This window comes from Lissotriton helveticus, chromosome 4_1 (assembly GCF_964261635.1).
Source record: "Lissotriton helveticus chromosome 4_1, aLisHel1.1, whole genome shotgun sequence".
NCBI lineage: Eukaryota > Metazoa > Chordata > Amphibia > Caudata > Salamandridae > Lissotriton > Lissotriton helveticus.
The window spans coordinates 1,653,006,822-1,653,030,912 of record NC_136063.1 but is presented as its reverse complement, the minus strand read 5'-3'; the positions used below and the strand labels follow the sequence as shown (position 1 = coordinate 1,653,030,912).

At 46.5% G+C, this 24,091-nt stretch overlaps 1 protein-coding gene across 26 annotated transcripts in view; it reads right to left on the bottom strand.

The window, feature by feature from the left end:
• CLASP2 (cytoplasmic linker associated protein 2) overlaps positions 1–24,091 on the bottom strand; it is a 2,039,150-nt gene that overhangs the window by 613,112 nt on the left and 1,401,947 nt on the right. For 23 of the 26 annotated variants that reach the window (XM_078688301.1, XM_078688302.1, XM_078688307.1 and 20 more), the window contains one exon: positions 11,450–11,557. The exons of the other annotated variants lie outside the window; for them this stretch is intronic. In XM_078688301.1, the coding sequence (XP_078544427.1) occupies positions 11,450–11,557 (108 nt within the window). The remainder of the gene's footprint in view (positions 1–11,449; positions 11,558–24,091) is intronic. 26 annotated transcript variants of the gene reach the window in all.

Sequence of the window (24,091 nt, the reverse complement as noted above, 5' to 3'; positions counted from 1 at the left end):
CGACGCAAAACCCTGAAGCGTCTGCGCCGGAAACGAGGAAATTACTGTTGACGAGCCTGTCAACTGCGCCAGAATTGAAGGAGCAGACTTAGACTGTACCTTTGATGATTTTGTGGACGGAGTCGCTGACAACATCGTCGAGTGAACTTTATTCACAGATTTTACCTCAGAAGAGGGAAATGAGGACTTTTTAAAAGCTTTTGGAGCAGATGGAGGAACAGAGCTGGATTTCCTCTCAGATATCACTCCTGCTGACATTCCTTCCCTCTCCTTTACACCTCGGTGAGGAGATTTGCCAGGACTACGCCCTTCAGACCTATGAGAGGTATTTTTCAAGGGCTTACCAGGACGTTCTTCAGAAGGTGAAGGAGAAGCTCTACCCCTTTTTATAGACCTACTGGAAGATGTCGCAGGGGATGCCTCATCACTGTCACTGGAGACTGGTTCCTTCCTTGACTTGGGGTTCTGAAGCCAGGTCAAGAGACACCTCTCACAGTCTCGCAAAATCTTCGTAGAAAAAGTGCAGCATATTTTACAGCCTGCTGCCTTATGGTCTGGGTACAGACAGTGAATACAATCCTTGTGCTTGTCCTCCATATGCAACCTCTTCTTCGCACAAGTTGCACAGGCTTTAAAGAGGGCGTTCTTCTCCTTATCAGACATCTTGACACGAAGTCCAAGCAGGTCTTGAAGAAAAAACAGGTGAAAAACTGTAGAAGTAAGATTAACAGGAAAAAACTGAGCAGAGCTCAGTGGAGACTCCCTTGCACAATGTGCGGTAGAAAATCTGAGGGTCTATAGGTTTTCTCAGGAAGGTTCTACAGGGTGAGGCTAATCTGATTGGTAGTTCATTTTATTTGGTCTCTTTTACAAAAAGAGGTGGATATGTTACAAAACTAGAATGGGCCTAGGCCTGGTTTCTTCTTTTGTAATGGTTTCTGTTGCTTTTTTGTATATACACCGGGGACTCCCATCTCAACGACGGGGAATGATTCAAGCATGGGAATCTATGAAAGTTCCAATACTGGAGTAACAGAGGACACGCACCATGCCAGAGACTCCAGTTGTGATTGGGGAAGAGAACTAAGACTTCTTTCCTGGGGGCAATGGAGGAAGATGAGACTTGCAGGAAAGTTCAGTGGCCCGTACCTCTGCCCCTACCTTTGTATTGGTGGACCGAAGAGTTCTTGGGCTGTTGTGTTTATGGTTATTAGTGTTATCACTGACAAAAGGAAAACCTCCCGGGAGAATCCCCAAAAAGTACAGAAATTGCCTGTCATCTCTTTGAGGTGGAGACCGGCGGTTACCTTGTTGGCATGGGTCCTTTCTAGGGCTCCTCTGATTAATCCCCGAATAGACAGGCTCAATCAAAAGGAAGGTCATTAGGTTGGCTTGTATATCATTTGAAAGTCCTGAGCCAGGCATGGTGTCGGCTAGAGACCAAGGTACCCATCAACCTTGCCATGGCATCAGCAGTATCAAGGCCTGACTTGATGAGATGCCTTGAACCATTCGGTCCATCCTTAGTATTCTAATGCAAAATGTGCCCACGTGTTTCCTGGACATGGGCCATATCCGATAAAGCATATGTGTAACTTGCTAAAAGGCAATTGGTGTTCAAAGATTTTGAGAACCATGCTTCCAGTTGAGAAAACTTTCTTTCCCCATGCCTCCAACTGTTTAAACTACCTGTCTGAGGGAATCGAGGAAAATGTAACTTGCACCTGTCCTGTGGAACAGAATGCTTGCAGCACAAGACTCTCCGGGGAAGGGGGTGCAGAGAGAAAAGCCAGGTCTCTAGGAGCAGAGCAATAGCACCTGGCTATTAATCTATTTACTGCCAGTGCTGCAGAAGGTTTCTCCCAGGCTGTCAGGACAGGTTCCACCAAGGCGTTATTAATGGGTAGTAATGGTCCTGATGACTATTGAAGGTTGCTGTAGATCCAGTACTTCAGCCTCTTTCCTTACTACCAAATTAAAAGTCACAACTTTTGTAGTGAGTGGTCCAGCAAGGACCCCCATTTCCACCTTCGGCTAAGTGTCAAGTCCACACGCTGAGGAGAAAACTGGAATGTCATAGGGATGTTCTCCCTCATCCTTCCTAGAAGGGTAAACATTCAAAGGCCGAAATCTGATCTGAAGAGATCATGAATTATTTGCAGGAACTCAGTCTCCAAGCCTTTTCTGAGGCGAGAGATCAGTGAGTGGAGGAAGTAGCACTAATGCTTCTAAGCACAGCTCTGGTGCAGGTGGCATCAGTGGTGGAGCCTGCCATAGTGTCAATGACAGAATTGTATAGCTGTGCACCAGAGTGAAGGCAGGGGCAGGCGTGGGGCCACAGGTGCGAAAACCATAAATATGGAAATGGTGAACAGTGCTCCAGTCAAAGGGGAGTGTCAGATGGGTTGAAGCCCTTGTGAAGATGTCAAACATCGCTGGTTGGTCTGTACCCAGCACCAAAAGGCCTGATAATGATGGAGCAGGCACAGATAGATCTGACGGCGCCAATGGCGTATCAAATTCCAGCTGTGGAACAGGCTTGGAGCCAAAATGGGTGAGTCAGTTGGCTCCACTATGACTAACTCGGACACCGTGGATGAGGATCCTGTAGGAGATTGGGGTCGCCTAAGGAACTTACCTCTTTTGTGCTCCCTATGTTTCTTACTTTTTGTTACAGCGGAATGTAAGGAGGGAGATCGGGATCATAGTCCTGATCAACAGTGGCTTACTTTGTCATTATGGACCTGGATCATGAACCGCTGACTTCGGGCTCCTGGATTGAGTTTGGGTGCCTTCTCTGACAGGAGTCGCAAGACAGGGAAGGTGTGTGGGTCTATAATGGACATTGGTCCCTCGCAATCCCTGCAAGCATTTAAGATCAAACACTTAGGAGCAGACACAGAACTACCCTTCCAGATAAATTTGCTTTGAGCAAAACTCATGAATCTCAGGAAAGATCAAGCTCTAGATCCGCATTGAAGCACAAGTTACTACTTGTGTAACGATATATCTGTAGGAGACATTAGTTAGTGATAGATTCCTTACCTTAGAATATCCCCAGGCGTCAGACTGGATCCGGAAATGTTTTGCGTAGCAGTACCCTTGCGCGTCGGTCGGCATCGTCTGTGGCTCCGCGTCCGTCGTCGGGGGCGCTGTGATGAGTTCTTAGACACAGCTTTTCCGCGCCAGAAGTGCTGAGCCATGTTAAAAGCCAACACTGGTGCCATTGAAACTAGGGCCCTGAAAGGGGGAAACCCTAACCCTAGATATCGGTTCGCAGAACGGGCAGGATGCGTGGGTCGGTAAGGAATCTATCACTAACTAATGTCTCTTACAGATATATCGTTACACAAGTAGTAACTTGTGCATCTGAAAGAGACACGTTAGTGATAGATTCCTTACCTTAGAATAGATACCCCAGCAATACCAACCCCGGTGGTGGGTCTGCGAACCAATAATCACACCAGAAAGTCCTGGAGGACAGAACGGCCAAAGAAGCCATCCCTCCGGACTTGGCTGTCCAGGCAGTAGTGTCTTGCAAACGTGTGCAGCGAGGCCCACGTAGCTGCCTGACCGATGTCTTGTAAGGGCACTCCCCGGCCCAGGGCAGTTGTAGTCGCCGTTGCTCGGTTGGAATGAGCCCGCAATCCAACAGGGGGCTCCTTCTTAGCCAAGGAGTAACATGCCTGGATACACAAGATGATCCACCGGGAGATCGTTCTCTCTGCACCGCTTTCCCCTTCTTAGCGCCCACGTAACCAACAAAGAGTTGGTCATCCACCCGGAACTGGCGTGTGCGATCCAAATAGAATGAGAGCGCATGTTTTGGGTCCAGACGGTGGAGCCGCTCTTCCTCTTTAGAGGGATGCAGTAGCGGAAAGAAGGTTGGCAAGGTGATAGACTGCCCGATGTGGAAGGCCGTGACAACCTTGGGCAGGAAAGATGGCTTAGTACGCAACACAACCGTGTCCGGATGGACAGAAAGGAAAGGAGGAGTACAAGAAAGGGCCTGGAGCTCACTCACTCTCCTGGCAGAGGTGATGGCAACCAGGAAAGCAGTCTTCAAAGTAAGAAGGCGGAGAGGACAGTTGTGAAGTGGCTCAAAGGGAGCGCACATCAGAAATGTAAGAACAAGGTTCAAGTCCCACTGAGGCATCACAAACGGAACAGGAGGGAATGTGTGTGTGATGCCCTTCAGAAAGCGATTTACAATAGGGGACTTGAACAAAGAAGGTTGATCAGGCAGCCTTAGAAAGGCTGAAAGGGCAGAAAGGTAGCCCTTGATAGTGCCCAGAGCAGAGCCCTGCTGGGCAAGAGAAAGAAGGAAGAGAAGAACCTCAGAAAGAGGGGCATTGAGGGGATCCACAGTCTTTGCTGTGCACCATGCCACAAATCTGTTCCACCTGCAGGCGTATACCGACTTTGTGGAGGGACGCCTGGCTGCCAGAATGACGTTACAGACTTCAGGAGGCAAGTCAAATGGCCTCAACTGTCGCCGCTCAATCTCCAAGCATGGAGGTGGAGACTGGACAGGTTCGGGTGGAGGACCGTCCCCTGCTGCTGCGACAGAAGGTCCTCCTGAAGAGGCAGACGAACCGGGGGATCGACTGACATACTGAGTAGCTCTGGATACCAGTACCTTCGTGCCCAGTCCGGAGCCACAAGGATGACTTGTGCCCGGTCGCGCTTGATCTTCTTCAGCACTCTGGGCAGAAGTGGTATAGGCGGAAAGGCGTACAATAGACCGCAACTCCACTCGCGACGAAAAGCGTCTCCGAGCGAGTGCCGCCTTGGAAATTCCAAAGTGCAGAACTGATGACATTGCGCGTTCTCTTCGTTGGCGAATAGATCTAACCAAGGCTCTCCCCATCGCTGAAAGAGGCCTTGCGCCACGTCCGAGTTCAGACGCCATTCGTGATCCATCATGCACCGACGGCTGAGCTCGTCCGCCCTGGTGTTCAGAGAACCTGCCAGGTGTTGAGCCACCAGGGTCACGCCCTGGCGTTTCAGCCACTGCCAGAGGCGCAGAGCCTCCTGGCAAAGGGTCCACGACCCCACCCCGCCCTGTTTGTTGCAGTACCACATGGTGGTGGTGTTGTCGGTGAACACCTGCACTACACTCCCCCGGACAGAGGGGAGGAATGCTTTCAGTGCTAGACGAATCGCCCGCAACTCCAAAAGGTTGATGTGGAGCTGGGCCTCCGCAGGAGACCAGAGGCCTCTGATCTCCGCCTCTCCCAGGTGGCCTCCCCAGCCCTGGAGGGACGCATCCGTCACGACTACGTGCTCTGGTTGGGGAAGGGAGAGGGATCTGCCGCTGACCCATTCGCGGTCCCTGAGCCACCACTGCAGCTGTCTCGCAGTGCCCTCCTAGATCAGGACGTGGTCGGACAGGTTGCCCTGATGCTGGGCCCACTGAAACTTCAGGTCCCACTGCAGAGCCCGCATCCGCCACCTGGTGTGATGCACCAGTAGGATGCAGGAGGCCATCAGCTCCAGAAGCCGCAGCGTCAACCTGATCGAGACCCGGGATAAAGGCTGAAAGAGTGGAATTAGAGCCCGAATATCCCGGACCCGCTGTTCGGGAGGATAAACCCGAAACTGCGCTGAGTCCAGAACCACTCCGATGATGAGGAGCTTCTGAGAGGGGCACAGGTGTGACTTCGGCACATTGAGGGAGAACCCCAGCTGGTGCAGGAGGTCTGCCGTTGTCTGGAGGTGGCTGACGACTGTTTGGGGCGAGCCCGCCTTCAACAACCAGTCGTCGAGGTAGGGGAAGACTGAAACCCCTAACCTGCGCAGATGAGCTGTGACCACCGCCATCACCTGTGTGAACACCCGTGGGGCGCTGGTAAGGCCGAAGGGGAGCACGGTAAACTGAAAGTGCTCGTGGCCAACCGTGAACCGCAGGTAGCGCTGGTGGGCCGGCAGGACGGGGATGTGGAAATAAGCGTCCTGCAAGTCCAACGCTACCATCCAGTCTCCTGGGTCCAGGGCAGCTAAGACCTGAGCCAGTGTCAGCATTTTGAACTTCTCCTTCAGGAGGAAGCCGTTGACGTTCCTTAGGTCCAAGATAGGGCGTAGGCCCCCTTTGCCCTTCTTGGGTACCAAAAAGTAGTGGGAGTAGCAACCACACCCTACTTCTGGCCCAGGAACGCGCTCGATGGCCCCCTTGGCCAAGAGGGCCGTAACTTCCTCCTGCAGAAGCCGCAAATTATCCCCCGATACTCGGTGGTACTGCGGTGGCATGGCTGGAGGGGTCACCTCGAAGGGGAGGGAGTAGCCCCTTCGGACGATTTGCAGCACCCACCTGTCCGACGTGACAGTGCGCCAGTGGAGGAGGTGATGGCGAACCCTGCCCCCCACTGGCGTCACATGGGCCTGGAAGCACGGACTAGGAGGGTTTCGAGGCAGATGCTGCGGGGGAAGGTGTGGACTGACCTCGCCGTTGTCCCCGACCGCCGCCACGGCGGTTTCCACGGCCGCCACCGCGTTGGATATTACCCTGCGGAGCGTGGCTGGCAGCACGTGTGGGTGCACCCCTTCAGTGGCCACGAAAGGAGTGAAAGGCAGCCGATTGCTGGCACGGGGCCAAGAGGCCCAAGGACTTGGCCGTAGCCCTGGAGTCCTTAAAGCGCTCAAGGGCATGGTCTGCCTTGTCGCCAAAAAGGCGACGGACATCAAACGGCATGTCCATGAGTGTATTCTGGACATCAGCCGAGAAGTTGGCGGACCTCAAACAGGCGTGGCGACAAATCGCCACCGTCGTTGCCATCGCTCTGCCCAGAGAGTCGGTGGTATCCAGTCCACACCGGATCGAATAACGTGCCGCATCTCGGCCTTCCACAAGGGCTTGGCCAAGTTTAGCCCGTACCTCCAACGGGCATTCTGGCAGCACGTCCGCGACCGTATCCCACAGAGAGTGGGTGTAACGGCCCAAGAGGCACGCGGTGTTGGAAGACCGCAGTCCCAGACTCAGGGAAGAGAATACCTTCTTGCCGTATTGCTCGTACTTCTTGGATTCCCGGTCAGGCGGTGCCGACGGGAATGCTGTCTGGGAATTGGAGGCCTGGATCATCAGGCTCTCAGGGGTGGGGTGGGTGGACAGGAAACAAGGGTCGCCCGGTGCCGGGCGGTGGCGTCTGGCCACGTTCCTATCTACAGGCGAACCTGTAGCGGGCTTGGACCAAGTGCCCAAAAGAACGTCGGTCAAGGCCTCGTTAAACGGCAGCAGAGGCTCGGCCGAGCTTAACTGCGGTTTAAGGACCTCAGTGAGGAGATTAGTCCTCACGGCCGCGACGGGGATCTCAAGGCCCAAGGCCTTGGCCGCCCTCATCAACACCACACTGTAGGTTGCCCCCTCCTCCGTAGCCACGGTAGGAGGTGAGACAAAGCCAGTGTCCGGCGAAGTGTCCAGACCACTGGCCTCCCCAAGTTCACCTGTCCAGTCCTCCTGGGACTCACATTCACGTGTCAGAGGGTCCTCAGACCCCTCCCAATCCTCCTCATCACCCATCTCCTGGTACTCAGGGTTAGCAAATGATGGGGCCGGTTCATGGAAAGTGAACTCTCTGAACGGCGTCTGAAGCGGCACCCAGCGGCGCCGCTCCAGCACCGGAACCGGGTCGAGCGAGGCATCGGGGACGGCGCTGCCCGAGGACGGCGCCGGGGGGTGACACCTGAGGGGTCGACGCCGGGGAGGTCGTCAAGTCCACCGGTGACAACCCGGATCCGGAACCGGGCCCGAAGGCGCCGAAGCACCCGACGGCGTCGGGCCCGAAGGCGTCGCGGAGCCCGTCGGAGGAGAGACGGATCTCATGGCCATGAGGAACCGCTCGATCTCCGGCGTCGCGGTAGGCCCAGGGACCGGAGGGTGTGGGGCCGGACGCGGCGCCTGCGACTCCGACGGAGCCGCGTGGGCGGTGTCACCCGAACCCCCGGCCGACTGTCGGAGCTCGAGCTGCTTACGGGACCGCTTCCGCCTAGCCTTTGAAGTCAGGGCCCGACAGTCGGAACAGGTCTTGTCGTCGTGATCGACGCAGAGGCAGTGGAGACACCGACAGTGAGGGTCGGTGACCGACATCAGCCGGTCGCAATCCTCACAGGGCTTAAAACCTGGCATCCCTACCGGCACCGTTCGGAGTCGAAGACTTCGAAAAAGGATGATCAAAAGATCAAAAAAGTTTAGTCAAAAAGTGACTAAGGTACCACTTTTTCCGGATCTGTGCTGCTGGCGCGGAAAAAAGAAGAACTGACGTCAGCACGCGGAGGCGGCATCTAAGTACTCCGACGACGTCATCACGGCGCCCATGACGGACGCGGAGCCGCAGACGACGCCTACCGACGCGCAAGGGTACTGCTACGCAAAAAATGTCCGGATCCAGTCTGACGCCTAGGGATATTCTAAGGTAAGGAATCTATCACAAACGTGTCTCTTTCAGATGACACAGATAAAATGGAACTGATGTTGTTAAGCTGGGGTGGGTGTTATATGGCTTCACTGACGTCACTTCCAGTGTTAATGGGAAGCTAGCGTCCCCTACCGGCAATGTAATAGCTTTAAAGTTTCTAGATTCAGTCTGACACCTGGAATGATTCTACAGGTGAGGAATTTGCAGGTAGAAGTATGAATCATTACTGATCAGCATCCTTGGAAAAGGTTAAAAGAAAATTCCAAACAATATTAAGACCATCATTTCATTATGAGAAAGTTTATTTACAAGCAGGGAAAGTTCAAAATGTTTGTCAATCTACCCAGGAGAGTTCCTCCCATTAAATTCATCTCATGTACAGTGTATGATCCCTATAGAGATAGCAACAAAAACAAGCTACATTCAGGGTGCTACAAGTCTCTGTCAATGTGGTAAACATTTACATTTCATGATTCTACCATTTGGAAAATTCTGAATATTCAAGACTTTCAAGAAATATCAGCCCCAAGAAAACCTCCTTTTATAAAACAACAGTGATTTAAGGCTTATATTTGTAAAAAATAAAAACGTATCTGAACAAGCCACAAAAATTCTCGAACATGACTTCAGGTTAGAAATTTTCAAGGGGCATTGTTTGCTTGCAGTGCATAGTAGGTTTTCCTAAAACCAAATAATACCAACAAGAGAGCATAGTAGTTAAGGATTGATGATTTGGGCCTTCTTTTCAGCCACTGGACCAGAAGGTCTCAAAATCACAGATTCCAGTGTGTTCTACAAGTAAACGTGACACCTGCCAAACAGCTACAGCTTAGTCAGAAAGTTATCATGCAACAGATCAATTATTCAAACCCAACTGATAAATGCACAACGGAATGGCTGGAAAACAAAAGAATCATGATTTTGGAAAGATCAAGTCATTATCCAGACCTCAAATTCACTGAGGTGTGGGCAGGTGTTGGGCGGGGTGAGGTGGGGTCGGGGGGCGCAGGTGGTAGGGGGCAGGTTGGACCTAAAGAAGGCTGTCCATAAATAAATGCCCACAAACAAGACCATATTTAAACAGTTTTGTAAGGAGAAGTAGGCCAAAATTGCATCCAGGCCAAAGGAGAGACTGATGAACTCTTACCTGAAACATTAAGTTATTGCTGATAAAGGGGTTGCACATAAGGCAAATTGATGTTTAAAGTTTTTTTTTTTTTTACATAAATGATGACAAGTGCAATTTGTGTGTGTTTTTGTCACACAATGTTAGATGTATCTACTATTAAGACTGGTGAGGACAACATGAAGATAAGATGTGTTAATTTGTTATGCCATAGAAGGATGAACTTTATTTTCCACATTACTATATATTCAAATGACCGGTGGCATTATTCCAAGAGACATTATGAGCTTCAAATAGATGTTTATCTTTAGAGAAGCTGTAAATGTAACTATGCTGTACATAATGGCGATATGCTAGAACTCTATAGTAAGCTGCACTACCTGATTAATTCAGATCATAAAGCAAAATGCATTCATATTATTTCTATGTGGGTGAAATCTCACAAGCTTTTTGTTACACTAATTCCGTGAAATGTTCACCCATGGCAGACTGGTTATAGGAAAAAATGTCTTATACGAACAGGAAAACTGCGTTCGAGACATTTTCCCCATGAAACAGTCTTGTGCTGGTGCCTGGAAATTACCTTTTTGGTTCATGCCCTTCAGTTCAATTTCCTATGAGATATTGGCAAGTACATTTCAGGAATTTTTTTGTATGATGATATTTTTGGCGTAAAGGACAAAACGTTATTTTGTTCACTCTCAATTTATAATGTGATGTGTGTGTTGCAACAATTTGCAATTTACCAGGAGAAGTGTGTTGTAGACGTCTGCAAGGATATTTTACGCTTATTTCAAAGAGAACACCTATCAAAATGCACAGTTGTGTGCTGCTCTGACTGCCTCTGGTATTCATGCCACCACATTAAGGGAGTTTACTCAAAGTAGCTGAAGAGCACATCGTTGTCAAGCACACGGAACGCCGGTCTAGATAACTGGAAAAGAATGCATGGTCCCAGGTTGAAATACAAGTCAAGGATAAATTTAACTCGGAACATCACTGCCAGCTTGTAAATCATGCAACCCTGAAGGGTAAAATTGTTGTGAGCCTGCGATACCAGGAGTTTAATGTAACCCAGTTTTCAGTCAGTCCATGTATTCCACTGCATGGAGCAGACTACTATTGCAGTATTTCTCATCGTCAATGCCCATCGCTTTAGTTTAACAAGCATTTCCGTTTGAAAATATGAAATAATGTTTAGTCACAATGAAAACTTGTAATCTACTTTCAGAATATGGTAACTAAAAATTCAAATTATCCAAAACATTAATGATGGTATTAGACTGAAATGGTATTTCAGCGAACACAAAGTTCACCACTTCATAACAAAACAACTAATGCGATATTATCTTTGAACTTGACGTCCTAAATACTGAAATGTGTCTGCTTCATTTAGCAAATGCGTACAAAGTTACCAGTAACTATATATGAACTTCAAGGCAGAGCAGTGTCACAAACAGCAGAGAAGGCGCGGCCTCGAGGTAGTCATAAAAGAACACGAGTGAGACTGCACTGCCCACTGGTTCATATATTGTGTATGTCAGGTTGCACCAAACAGGTAAACTGTCCCAGATTAATGTTTAGTATATGTGTACAAGGACCAATTTAGCAAACTTTCACACATACATTTTGCACACAAACACATATTTGAAAATATATGCACGCAGCTACACAAAAGCATTAGCAAACATAAATAATGACGAACATTTTGGCAGTGAGTTAATGGTACTGTATTACATACAACACCAGTCACGTTGGAATGTTCGTCACGCATGGATTAATTTCCAGCAGAGGAAACCGGAAGTGAATGTATCCTACACACTAAATGAAGGTGAAGCAGGCTACATTAAGGAGGAGGAAGTGGAAGGTTGTGGAGCCATGCATAGTCAGGGCGTCGAGTTAGAGTACTTACCAAGGGGCAGGAAAGAGCGTACAGGGCTTGTGTCCCTGCTGCTTTCGCGGCTGGCCTCCCGGCTGCAGCCCTGACTCACACTAGGACGAGGAATGCGGCTGCCTCGGGCTAGTATGATTCAGGGTACAGAGAAATCGAAGCACGGAGAGGAAAAGGGAAAAGACAAGAAGAGGTGAAGATTTATTGGTACACAATCTATGGCAAAATATACACCAGCAAAGACATTAAAGGCTATTTACCTGTAACAGAGGGTCCACATCTGACTGACTGATGATATAAGACTGCATCTCTGAGCACAAGAACTAAGGTATCCTTTCAGAGAACAGACAATACAGCAGGGGACATATCCGAAAGAAAGCAGTGGGAGTAATATTCAGTGCAAAAAGTAACCTATATTACACAACACATTCTCTCCATTCCCCTCACTCCCTAGAGTTCAATTCTCTAACTTAAAAACAACATACACAGCCTCCAAAGCGCCGCTGTTTGCAAAGCTTATCAATCGGACTAGCCCTAACTCTACAGCAGTGGTTACCTAGCTTTCTAGAATCACGACCCACTTTTTAGAACTACAAACTTTCGCAACCCACCTACATAAAGGGACACGAGTCGGAATCTAACTAAAGCATCATGTGGTAGCGCATTTTTCATTTTCAGACAGCACATTTTCCATTGAAATGGCCGCTAACATTCCCATTATATAAACAAAACAAGGACAGCTTCTAACTGAATCTTCCACACCCAGAAAGCATTGAAAATACGAAAAATTGCTTTTATATTATTTGGAAAACACTCACTTTTTTAGAAGAACCCTCGACCACCAACCTAGCTGGTGGCATGCTTTATCATCGGGTTCCCACCTGGGATGCCGAGGTGTGTTTCGATGCCTGATTACAGCGGAGCGGGTATTCATAGAGCAAAATGGTAATAAGTGAGTTTTTGTAAACTTGCCTCAAGGATCCCCCTCCACGCCTGGAGACAAGACTTCTTCAATAGCGGGGTCCTTGGGCAAGTTTAAAAAGGAATAAGGGTGGATTGTTTTATGTGATTAAATTGCTCTCAAACATCCGTGGGTTGGTCTACATGTTTCAGCCTTTTAAGCTAAATCGATAGGCTGTCTTCAGGACCAGTACACAGGCTAAGGTATACTTATTGAAAAATTGTGAACCGAAGACTTACGGTTTTCACTAAATATGTTGGGTTGTATAGTCTAATCGAAATAGCGAAATGACATGGATCCCAGCAGGATGCATGAGATCAATTTAATCATATAAAACATCCACACATAACCTTTGCTTTTCCTCCATTTAAATCACTGTTTTTCTCCAATAACCTTTGCTTTTCCTCCACTTAATTCACTCAGTTTCCTCCCACAACCTTTGCTTTCCTCCATTTAATTTGCATTGTATCCTCCCACCATAACCTTTGCTTTTCATTAATTTAATTCGCGGTTTCCTACTATAATATTAGCTTCTCCATTTAATTTTTTCTCTTTCCTTCTAGAACATGCTTTTCCTCCATTTAATTTGCTATGTTTCCTCCCATAGCCTTTGCTTTTTCCCACTTAATCTCACGCTAACCATTCTTATCCGCCAGTGCTTTCGCTTTGCTGCCACTTCTCAGGCCCGCTTCCTGCCTCTCGCCTACCCTGCCCAGCGCCCCCCCCCCCCCCTCCCAGGACTTACTTAATTGAGGCTGCGTAGCACACACATGCAGCGGGGCACCAAAAGGCAAGCATGTCTGCGCCAGTCTGTGCCTGGACGACGCCCATAACCAGGAATCCTGCCTCCACCGCTCTTAACAGCTACACCACAACAGACCTCTGAGCCCTGGACCCTAGGTTCACCAACTGGTGCCGCAGATCTCTATGCACTACCAAAGGATCTTTTTCATGCCAGCACTGTCATTTCACCTGCAACACCATGGCAACCAACCACACCAGTGACACCACCAACACAATGCCATCCACCATTCTGACCGAAACAGCCATAGTGCAATTCCAGTGCATCTTACTCAATGCCCTATCACTCGGCAAACAAGTCAGAGATCTGGGACACAAGCTCATACCTCATCCTAGACGTCATCTTCATCAAAGAGAACTGGCTGAACCCACGCCTACGCACCAGACAGCACCATTGTCAACCTACAAGGCTACAAGATTCCACACCAGGACTGAACCAACAAGCTTGGAGGTGGAATTGCCATCATCTACAAGGACACCATCCGCTTCGCAACCTCCTTGGACAACTCTACTCCAATAATGGAACATCTCAACTTCCAACTTCCCACAAATGGAAAAAGCACCATCCAAGGCACCCGCACCTACAGACCACGCCCAAGCTTCTGCATTACGCAATCCCAATCATTATCGTCCTGATTACCACCGACTCCGAGCACAACGTCTTCCTAGGGGATCTCAACTTCCATCTAGATGACCCCAATGACACCAATACAACCAATCAACCTGGAAATCATTGGCATTATCAGCCTCAAGCAACCAGTCACCGACCCTACCCGCATCACACAACACACACAAACACATTTTCACAAGGGGATCCAGGCTTTATGTTTTATTCATACCCATATAATAAATTCGTTTGGCTGGACTATGTGTTTTTGCCTCGGCCACACACGGTCGGTGCAAGGTTGCAGGTTTGGCCACGAATTACGTCGGATCATGGACCTGTGGTAGTAGATCTTTTTGGCATCAGTCTTGCAAGGACGCATAGACCTTTCACTTTTAATAAGAAGTTATTATGTGATGGGGATTATATCAGCCATATTAGAAATTGGGCAAAATCCTTTCTTGAGGACAATAGAGGCTCGGCTGCTCAACCAATGGTCTGGGATGCATTGAAAGCTGGGTTGAGGGGGGAAACATTTAGCTATAGTTGGGCTAAGCAAAGGCAACAGAAGGAGCAAACGTTGGGCTTACTAGAAAAATTAAAGGCATCAGAGCAGGAACTCATACAAGTGGTCAGGGACAATGCAGTTCCCAAGGAAGCGCAAACCAAGAATGCATGTTGTATGGCTATGATTAATGGGCTATGGTGTCAGGAAATAGTGGCCCAATTTCAAGGAGAGGTATGACTATGGGGAGGCAACTGGTAATTGCTTGGCTCAAAGGTTGCGGGGCAGGCAAGTCGCCCAGAGAATTGCAATATTAGAAGATGGGAAAGGGGGGTAGCTGAGACTATGAAAGATATATTGGATGTGTTCCACTCTTATTACAAAGAGCTATATACACAAGATACAGTTGAGCAGGCAAATATCGAGCAGTTTTTGCAGACATTAGAATTGATTGGGTTGGGACAAGAGGAACGGGAAATACTGGAAACCCCTATAACAATGTCAGAATTGGAGGAAGCATTGGGCTCACTATCTTTGGGTAAAGCGGCAGGGCCAGACAAACTTCTGTTGGAGATATATCGGATGTTGTTCTCCATTATAAAAGAAGACATGTTGGCTACATTTCTAGAGGCTCAGGTGGGGAATCCCCCATCTTCTTGGGATGATGCCAATATTGTGGTCTTTAACAAGAAAGAAAAATCGGCGAGGCTCCCGGGGTCAAATAGACCCATATCTTTAATATAAGCAGATGGTAAGCTATATTAAAAAATACTCGCATCTAGAATGGCCCATGCTATTTCCCCGCTAGTTTCCAGATATCAACATGGTTTTATACCAGGTCGGAGTACGGTTTATCATCTACATAGGATGATCGCAATGATAGATTTGCCAGTATACAGCAAAAGCATATTGGTATAATTGTATTAGATGCTGAAAAAGTGTTTGATCGCGTATCATGGCCGTTTCTCTGGGCCGTTATGCTAAAGATGGGTTTTGGACCCCGATACATAACATCTATACAAACTATGTATAAAAGACCACGGGCTAAAATATGCACCATGGGCGGAGAGTCATCCTTTGTATATATTATCAGGGGAACAAGGCAGGGGTGTCTCTGCTCGCCCCTCCTTTTCGCTATTTATATTAACCCGTTTTGCTGCAAACAACTAATGGAATACAGTCAATGACATTTGGGCAGCATCAAGTACGTGTCCTTGCTTATGCTGACGATATAGCGGTGACGACATCTGACCCAGAGCAAGATGTAAGAGAGATTGAGAATCTGACTCAGAGATATGGGAAAGTTGCCGGGTAAAAATTTAATGTATCTAAAACCCAGATTATATGCACTGAAGGACTCTGTCCTGGAGAAGCACGTGTCACGCAAGAAGCTAGGTATCTGGGCATAAAAATTAGGATGTCACTTCAAGAAGTTGTGGAAGTAAATTGGGCAGATATAGTATCTACGGCACAGCAACTTTTGGAACGGTTTGAGTGCCTACATTTGTCAATGGTAGGGAGGCGTAATGTACTTAAAATGTGTGCACTTCCAATGGCAATGTATTTCTTTAGGACTGTTCTGCTCGAGTTAACACGCTCTCATTTGTTACAATTGCAATCCCTTGCTGATAGGTTTATTTGGGGGTCACAAAAGGCCTCGTGGGCTTCGAAGTATATGATGTTACCATTAGAGCGAGAAGAATGGGCTGTACAGAATTTTACTTTTTAATTTTTTGTGTGTCTCCTGTAAAACATGCAGTACCTCGTGACTGGAGAGGAATCACAACATGCAGAAGTGCCCAATATATACCAAATGTTGATGGCGACTCAGGCTAGCGAGGCCTTATTTAAGTTTTTTTAACCTAGCTATTTTAAGAGGACAGGTTTTAAAACCTTTATTGCTGCATATAAAGCTTGGAAAACAATACGTAAATTGGTGTCAATTGGTCTTATAAATCATTATACACCATTGAACTCCATAGAATTATTTCCCACTATATTTTGGGATGCAAAGATGAATGGGTAGCGAGATAAGGGATTCGACATATGGGAGATAGCTACAATGGTGGGATAATGCCTACTTTTACAGAATTAGTTGAACAGTATAATTTGCATAAGCACGACTTCTTTAAATTTCTACAAATTCGTGATACCTAGGCAAACATTGCAGATATCTGGCAGTAACACCCAATGCCCTAATAGAGGCAGTGAAAAAAAGAGCTAAGATCGGGATATTGTATGGTATATGGATAGACTTTAAGTGATGATATAGAGACACATGATGTGAAGTGGAGTGGAAGATTTGGGACTACAGGCACATATGGGCAACAATCTATTGATATGGCAGCCAAAGTTATGTTGACAGCTAATTTGCCCAACCAATATTACAAAACTTTGTTTAATTTATATCATACCCCTGTCAAAATGAAAAAGTGGGGGGACCCCACGATGGGAAATGCTATAGATGTCAAATGGAGAATGCTGATATTGTACATATTTTTTTTGACTGTATAGGGTTAAATCAGTTTCAAGAGGATATATAGCAGTTTTTGACTCAGATTACAGGGGTCAATGTGTACATCTCTAGGGAGGTAATGTTAATGGGAGTGGGGGAAGGTACTCAGTCTGCTCAGGTATGTTATCCATTTAGGTATCTTATGTTTATGGCTGCCGCAGTTGCTCGACTGTGTGTTGCTTCTATGTGGCTCCACCCTGAAGCACTATCGTTTGAAATGTGGCGCGCAAAGTTTTATAATATATGTAATTTGGAATATCGGTTGTACAATATTAAATCGCTGAAGAAAAAAAAGCTGTGAGCGCAAATTTGGGGGCCTATGTTACAACATATGGAGCTATCACTGTGAAAAGCAACAACCTCCTATATACTTTGTTTTTTTTGTGTAAATGATGTCTGTGTCAGTGATTTAAACTACTGATTTGTAAGTATTTGTAAGTAATACATGCAATGAACTGAACAATAAAGAATAAAATAACAAACAAACACATTTTCACTTCCAGCAACAAAGTTAAATACAACTATGTCTCTCAGCTCACCTGGACCGACCACTACATCATCCACTTCACAATCTCGCAACCCACCAACACGGGCACCATACCCCCCTCACACCACTCGCAGGCACTGAAAGAATAGATCAGAAGACCAGTGGAATAACGTTCTTAACTCCCTCATCCCTGACAACCCAGTAAAGACAGAGAAAAACTTCTCCCAGTTGATCACAGAGTGCGCCCACACAATTACCATCGCCAAAACAGCCAAATCTAAAGGACCGGCAAGAAGTGCCAGCTGGTTCATCACATAGCTGAATTCCACCAAAAGTACAGCAACTAGAAAGCAAGTGACCCACCAGCAGAGAGACAGGAGACTACACCACCATTATGACAGCTCTCAATCAGTTGCGACCCAGAGTTTGGTACACACAGAGAGACATAAGACAAGTTGCACCCTAAGCAGCTGGCTACAGTAAGTTTGAGACTCCACACTACCACAACCAGCACTGAACCAGGCCCAAAAATCACAGGTGCCCTAGAGCCATAAGCATTGAACAGGTACAGGATCTGTAGGACTGGGATCCCGGCTTGAGTCAGAAACATCAGAATCATCCCTTGAATATCAAAGATTCTCTGAGGAGGAAGAAAGATCTTCATAAGGGTTGTGTCAAGAACCGCCTCAATAAATTTCAGACTCTGTGTGGGAGTTAGGTGAAGCTTCACTGATGGTATAGACCAGGTAAGGGAAAGAAGCCATTCCCTGCAGGAGATGCGCATTGACCCGCAGAGGCCTCCGCTGTCACCAGCCAGTTGTCCAAGTACAGGAACAGATTAGGTCCCGACCCCGCAGCAAAGTTGCTGTGACTGCCAGCACTTTTGTAAAGACATGTAGGTCGGTCATCAGTCAAAACAAGAAGACTGCATACTGGAAATGTTGGGGACTCCACAATCAATCTCAAGTCTCACATGTGAGCAGAAAGAAGTGGAAGATAAAGTTAGGTATCCCAGAGGTTCCAGAATACCCACCAATCTATCAATTTCTTTGGCCAACAGGACTGGGCTCAGAGTCAGTATCTTGAATTTTCCTGCATGATCATCAGAGTCAGAAGGTGGAGATCAAGGTAGGTCTCAAGCTTCAATCTTTTTTGGGGACAAAGAAGTAAAGGGAGTACAATTCTGTGATCCTCTCTTCCAGTGGTGTCACCTCTAAAACCCCTTTGTACAACAAGGTAAGACCATCCATCTCCTGGATGAAGCACAAGCCAGAAAGCACACTCTGAAAGAAGGTGGGTGGATTTGGAGGGGGTGGGTGTTGGGTAAGACAGGCATGTGATATAGGTAAGACAGGCATTGGCCTAATAGATCAGCTTGATCATTCAGCAGTCCTTTGTTAGACTGTTGGGGACCCTATGATGTACTCCTGGTGGTGAAGCTTTTCAGTTCTACCCTTGCTGTGAAAGGAGTGATATAGTTGCTGTGGAGTTTGGACAGTCTGAGACAACTACCACTATTGGGGCTGCACAGTGCCAAAATATTCACAAAGGTTCAGATACTGTTGATTAAAATGTGTGGTGGGAAGCCAGGTCCATGGCATGAGTTGTAGCCCTGCTTTCCTTGAAACTTCCAGAGGAGGAGTTGGCTTTCACCCATAATAGTTGCTCACCATGAAAGGGCATGTCCATAACACAACCTGAACATCGCCCAAAAATCCAGTGGATTGCATTCAAGCGTGCTGACCCTGCGGCACTCAAATGCAGGGCCCGTTGTTTTTCAAGCCTTGAACCAGCATGTACCAGCCAGTGAGCCCAGAACGCAGCATTGTTTGGTGAAAACTAGGTTTGTTTTATTACCACTCATGGTTGCTGTCTTCACTGGACCAATGGGCTGCTATTGCTATTGACTTCATTAACCAGGCTACGGGAAGATTTATTTAGACAAACCAGGTCTATGCCGGTTATCATGCTGTCTGTACCCTGATCGATTTGAAGAAACCTATAGCAGGAATTATTCACACCTGCTTGACTGTATGTGGGAGTCAAATACGGGACTCTTGTGATCTTCCTTGACACACCTTATATATTCTGAAGACTACAATTTGGATTCAATTTACTGGGAAATATCCATACGTTTTGTGATCTTTACATTGAGGAGACCCCTCTGTCAGTCTTTGTTCTTATATTGAATTCTTAATTTATATGCAACCCCTGACGAAGTTCCCTTGGCATCAGAGAACGAAACCTGTTGGCTGTGTGCCAGTTTTTAAATAACAACCTTGAATAAAAAGAAGATATATGGACTATGCTTGTCTCTTTTTGCTTGACTTCTATCAGAGTGCACCTTCCTTACCTATAAACCAGATCTGTTTGGTTAGGTTCCTACCATTTCCCTGCTGTCCTTATGTAGTTCCCGGCTTACTCAGTTTAAAAGGTCGAAACGTTGAATTATCGGATTCCACCTGCATCACTAACTGTAGGATTGTGTAAACCCAAATGCCTATACCATTGGGTTCCTAAGGAATCTCTTTGTTTTCCGGATATGGACCTTAGTACATACTGTAAATATCGCTGATGTAATATACATTGATTAATATTTGGCTCACATATTTGCACTTAAACAGCACAGTCACTTGGAGCGCCTGCATTGTTTTGACTTTTGAATATACTGACTGTCTATTAGACCCGTGCTATGATACTTTCTTATTCAACATAAAATACTGAACACTATTGATTATCATATTCTGATTTTTGGCTTATTGTATCAAATATTAATCACAGCTTGAAAGATTCATAGGGGAACACTGTTTCTTATGCACCAATAAAATGAGCAACTGTGTCTACAGTAAAAAACACACGATTACACAACAAGGCAGGGAGTGGCCTCTTCATAAAATTTCGAAAGCTGACAATTGCAAATTTTGCCAGCTCCCATAAAGCAGGGGCGTTATGGCCTTGAAGGCAGGTGGCACTAACCGTGAAAAAAAGGCAAGCTGCTGCAGTCAAAAAAATTGCAACCCAAAAAGAGTTTAGATTTATGGATTCAATGCCCAAGGGAGGCATAGGAAAGGCAATGGGGTTCTTCTTTAAAGACAATGTGTGAAAAAACTGATTTTCTAGTTATAAATGAGAGAAGAAAAAGTTTGGGCCACCCTGAGTGGACTAATAGCATCTGACAATCTCCCTGTGGACCAGGAGGCCAACATGGCTTTTTTCACGCAGCCATTATACAGTGTAGGACGGCCTCATTAAACAGTATAAAAAGCTCAGCAGAAGCCGGGAGGGTTGCAAGATGTCCATTAAAATGTTAAACTTCACTTCTGCAGAAGGTAAAGTCAATTTAAAGGCCTCTATTGTCTGGGACGAGAAGGTTTGAAATGTCCCCTTCTGGTGCAGTATTTGGGCCACTGGCATTTTGAAGTTCCAAGTAGATGTCAGTATCAATATTGTAAGATGGCAGGTTATCATTATACATTCCACCACAGTCCTCACCCTCCATAATAAAGTATCTGAATCTGCCCCGAAAATCTTCTCCAAGCAGCTGCACTTGTGGGCCCTGGAGCGGAGCACAAAATATGGTTGTTAAAATGTGCCTTGACCTACTCCTTTGTCATATGGATGGTCCACTATGGACTCCTTGGCCGAAGCAGGAGTCTTCTCAGTAGGCAATGGCAACATCACTTTAGAAAACAGTGCAGCAGAAGATCAGCCTAAGCAATTTAGGAAAGGAAACATTGGTGGCACTGACTTTGTCATAAGTGTAGGGGTTGAAACCCGAGGAGGGGCGGTATCAGGAGATATCAGGGTTAGAGCCTTCAGAGGGACCAGAGCTGCAAGGACAACCTGATACTTTCAGGAGTAGCCTAGAGTGTTGCGGAGACATTCTAAAAATATCCAGCATAGCTAGTCAGAATGCGAGCACCTGAGCAGGGATAACCAAAGGACAGGGAAACTTCTTTATAGGCACCATGTAGTCGACTAATGTCAAGGAGACTTCCAGTGTTAGGTCGGAGAACATCACACACTTTGAACAGTCCCAGAAGCTGGACTGCTTCATCTGTGGAATGTGCTTTGGCAGTTTTTGTACTGTTTGTGGAAATAACTCTTAGGAGAAGGTTCTCAGCCAAAGAATAACTTGCCCTCCTGCTCCCAGATGGCCTTCAGCTGCATGGAGATACAAAAGTTGCAGGGCCTGGCGTCATGTGTTTACCTCAGATACCACACTGAGTTGTCAGAATGTCCAATAGAGACATTTATTAGGGGCACCATCTGCAAGGCTTAAAGCCTGTAGCCCTTTGAGTACACATTGCAGTGGAATAGCAGAAGAATGTGTTAGTGAGGAACCAAAAAAGAGCAGAAGACCAGGTCGATAACATGCACAAATAACTAGGAACTGATACCAGAGCGCTAGCTGTCACCTAATAGATCTTGGTGATGTCATGTGTATAGGCTGAGTTGCAGCTGGAGTTACTTGGTGGTAACTGCTTGGACACAAGCTTTATGGGCCAGACTGAAGCTACAGCCTGCAATATTAACTTTATAAGAATAAACTCAGCATACTACCACAAAATACTATTAGTGTGTAAATGCACACCATTATTCGAACTACTCTGCAATTTTACTATCAAGAAAATTAATACCTTAATTCCTTTGTACTGTAGATTGCGCATGACAGCATTAGAGTGTTGTACAACATACAGAACACTCCACACATCATTTTGTGCATTTAAACATGTCGGGGGATGATGTCCACCATGGCATGCTGTTAAACACAATGGGGCCGCTCCTATTAGAATGACCTAAAAAGTGCTCAGAGGTGTTGTGTATGTGAGTGTGGACATCTCACAAAAAGTTTTAGGACTGGCCTCACACACCACCTGGTCTATCAAACCAAGTTTTTAGAGGGCGAGGACTGGCCAATGATGAAGCATGACACCAGGTGGTGTGTGAAGCCAGTCCTAAACTTTTTGTGAGATGTCCACACTCACATACACAACACTTCTGAGCAATTTTGTAGGTCATTAATAGGAGCGGCCCCATTGTGTTTAACATTTTGTGTTGGAGGCTGGCCGGTTCCCATCGCCCTGGTGTGCCTCTAGTTCCCTTCCCTAGTAGAACCTGGGGCTAGTGTGCGTTCACCATGGTAAGCTCACAAAATCAACAAACCTGACTGAAACAGTAATACCTATTACAACAAAATAGCCGGAGGAAAAATAAAAAATTAAATTAGAAAAAGGTTGTGTTTGGACTTAAATCCTGGAACCTTCTCCAAAGGACACGGATGTCTACTTAGTGGCAGGCTGCTAAAAAGTAAATGAGTATGATTTCCTGTGGGTGTTCAAAAACAACAGTTAGTCTCAAATATAGCCAAGGTGCACTTAGTAACCCTTGTAGGCTGGAACAGTTAGAGGATTGAACAAATAGATGGTTGTGGTTTGGTTACACAACCTACAGCAGTCTTGCAACCCCCTATTTCTTGACCTTGAGGGGGAAAGTTAAGAGAATAGTTAGCCAGGGCCTTCAGGTCAGCAGTTGCTTTCTTCCAACAGAAAAGGGAACCGGGTGGATTTCACGAGGCTTGAGGTGTTAATCACCAATGTCAGATCTGCTTTGAGCGAGGGGAGGCATTATTCCAAGCACACATCTGTAACTGGCTCCACAAACCGATCCAAAGTTTTTATTTCTATGACAGAATGTGGCGACTGGAGACTGAAGCACAGGAGGAACAACAGGACTATTAGGTTCCAATTTAGAGGAGATAGAATCCAATATTTTGGTGGATTTGAACTCTAAGATCATCAGAAAAGGTATGCAATGTTGTTGGGTTGCAAACAGCATTTTGATTTTCATGGTATTTAAATTTTGAGATCCTGGTAAATGTTAACAATCTCTGTTGTTCGGGTTGTGGCTGTGCACATATTGTTAGTAACGGTGACCAGTTTTATGATAGTGTCTCGTGTATTTTGTCGAAGATACAGTCAGCACCATTCACATTCAAGATTACAGCTAGATCTTTTCGGCAAGGTCCTATTCCTCTTGTACCTACCACCTGTTGGTGGATTTCATGGCTCTATTTTATTTTCCGGTTCTAAGAGGGGGAAGCTTCCTCACTGTGGTTGATGTATATAACATCCGAAAGCTTCAGGATCTGAGGCGTTCAGAAAGTTTGTGCTGCGTGCCTTATATTGCTCCAACACTAAGGTGGCAATTCAAACAATGAGTAATTTGAGTGTTTCCTGACACACTGGGACTTGGATGATAATATCAAACTATGAAGTGAACATAGTCTCACTCTTTATTTTTCCCAATTTACATAAGGAAACTAGGGATAGGACTCCTTAACTACCTGTTTGACTGAAGTGTATATATATAATAAGAAACCAATTTTTTTTTGGAATTTCTGCTTCACGTTGCTCCCTGCTATAATGTGTTTAGCTGCTTCTGCTGTCCTCTCTTTCCACAACCAGACTCCGCCTCTCTTTTTCTCCTTTTCTCTCCCCGTCTGTACCATAGCCAGCCCCTGACAGAATTTGTTTAGTGGGCTAGAGCAAAGACTGAAGCTGCCCAATGCCTCCAGGTAGTCTTCTCTATTTGTGGCCAGGCATCTTTCTAGGTAATGGAGGAGAGTGGCTGGGCAAAGGCAACATGACCTCTTGCACCGGACCATTTAAGCTCTACACAAGCGCCTCAGCTTGGTCGTCCAGACAAAGGGTGGAGAGGACAAGGATGCCCTTCCTGTTTGGGCTTTTAATCCCTGGTCAGGCCAAGAGCCAGAAACTTTGCCATTATT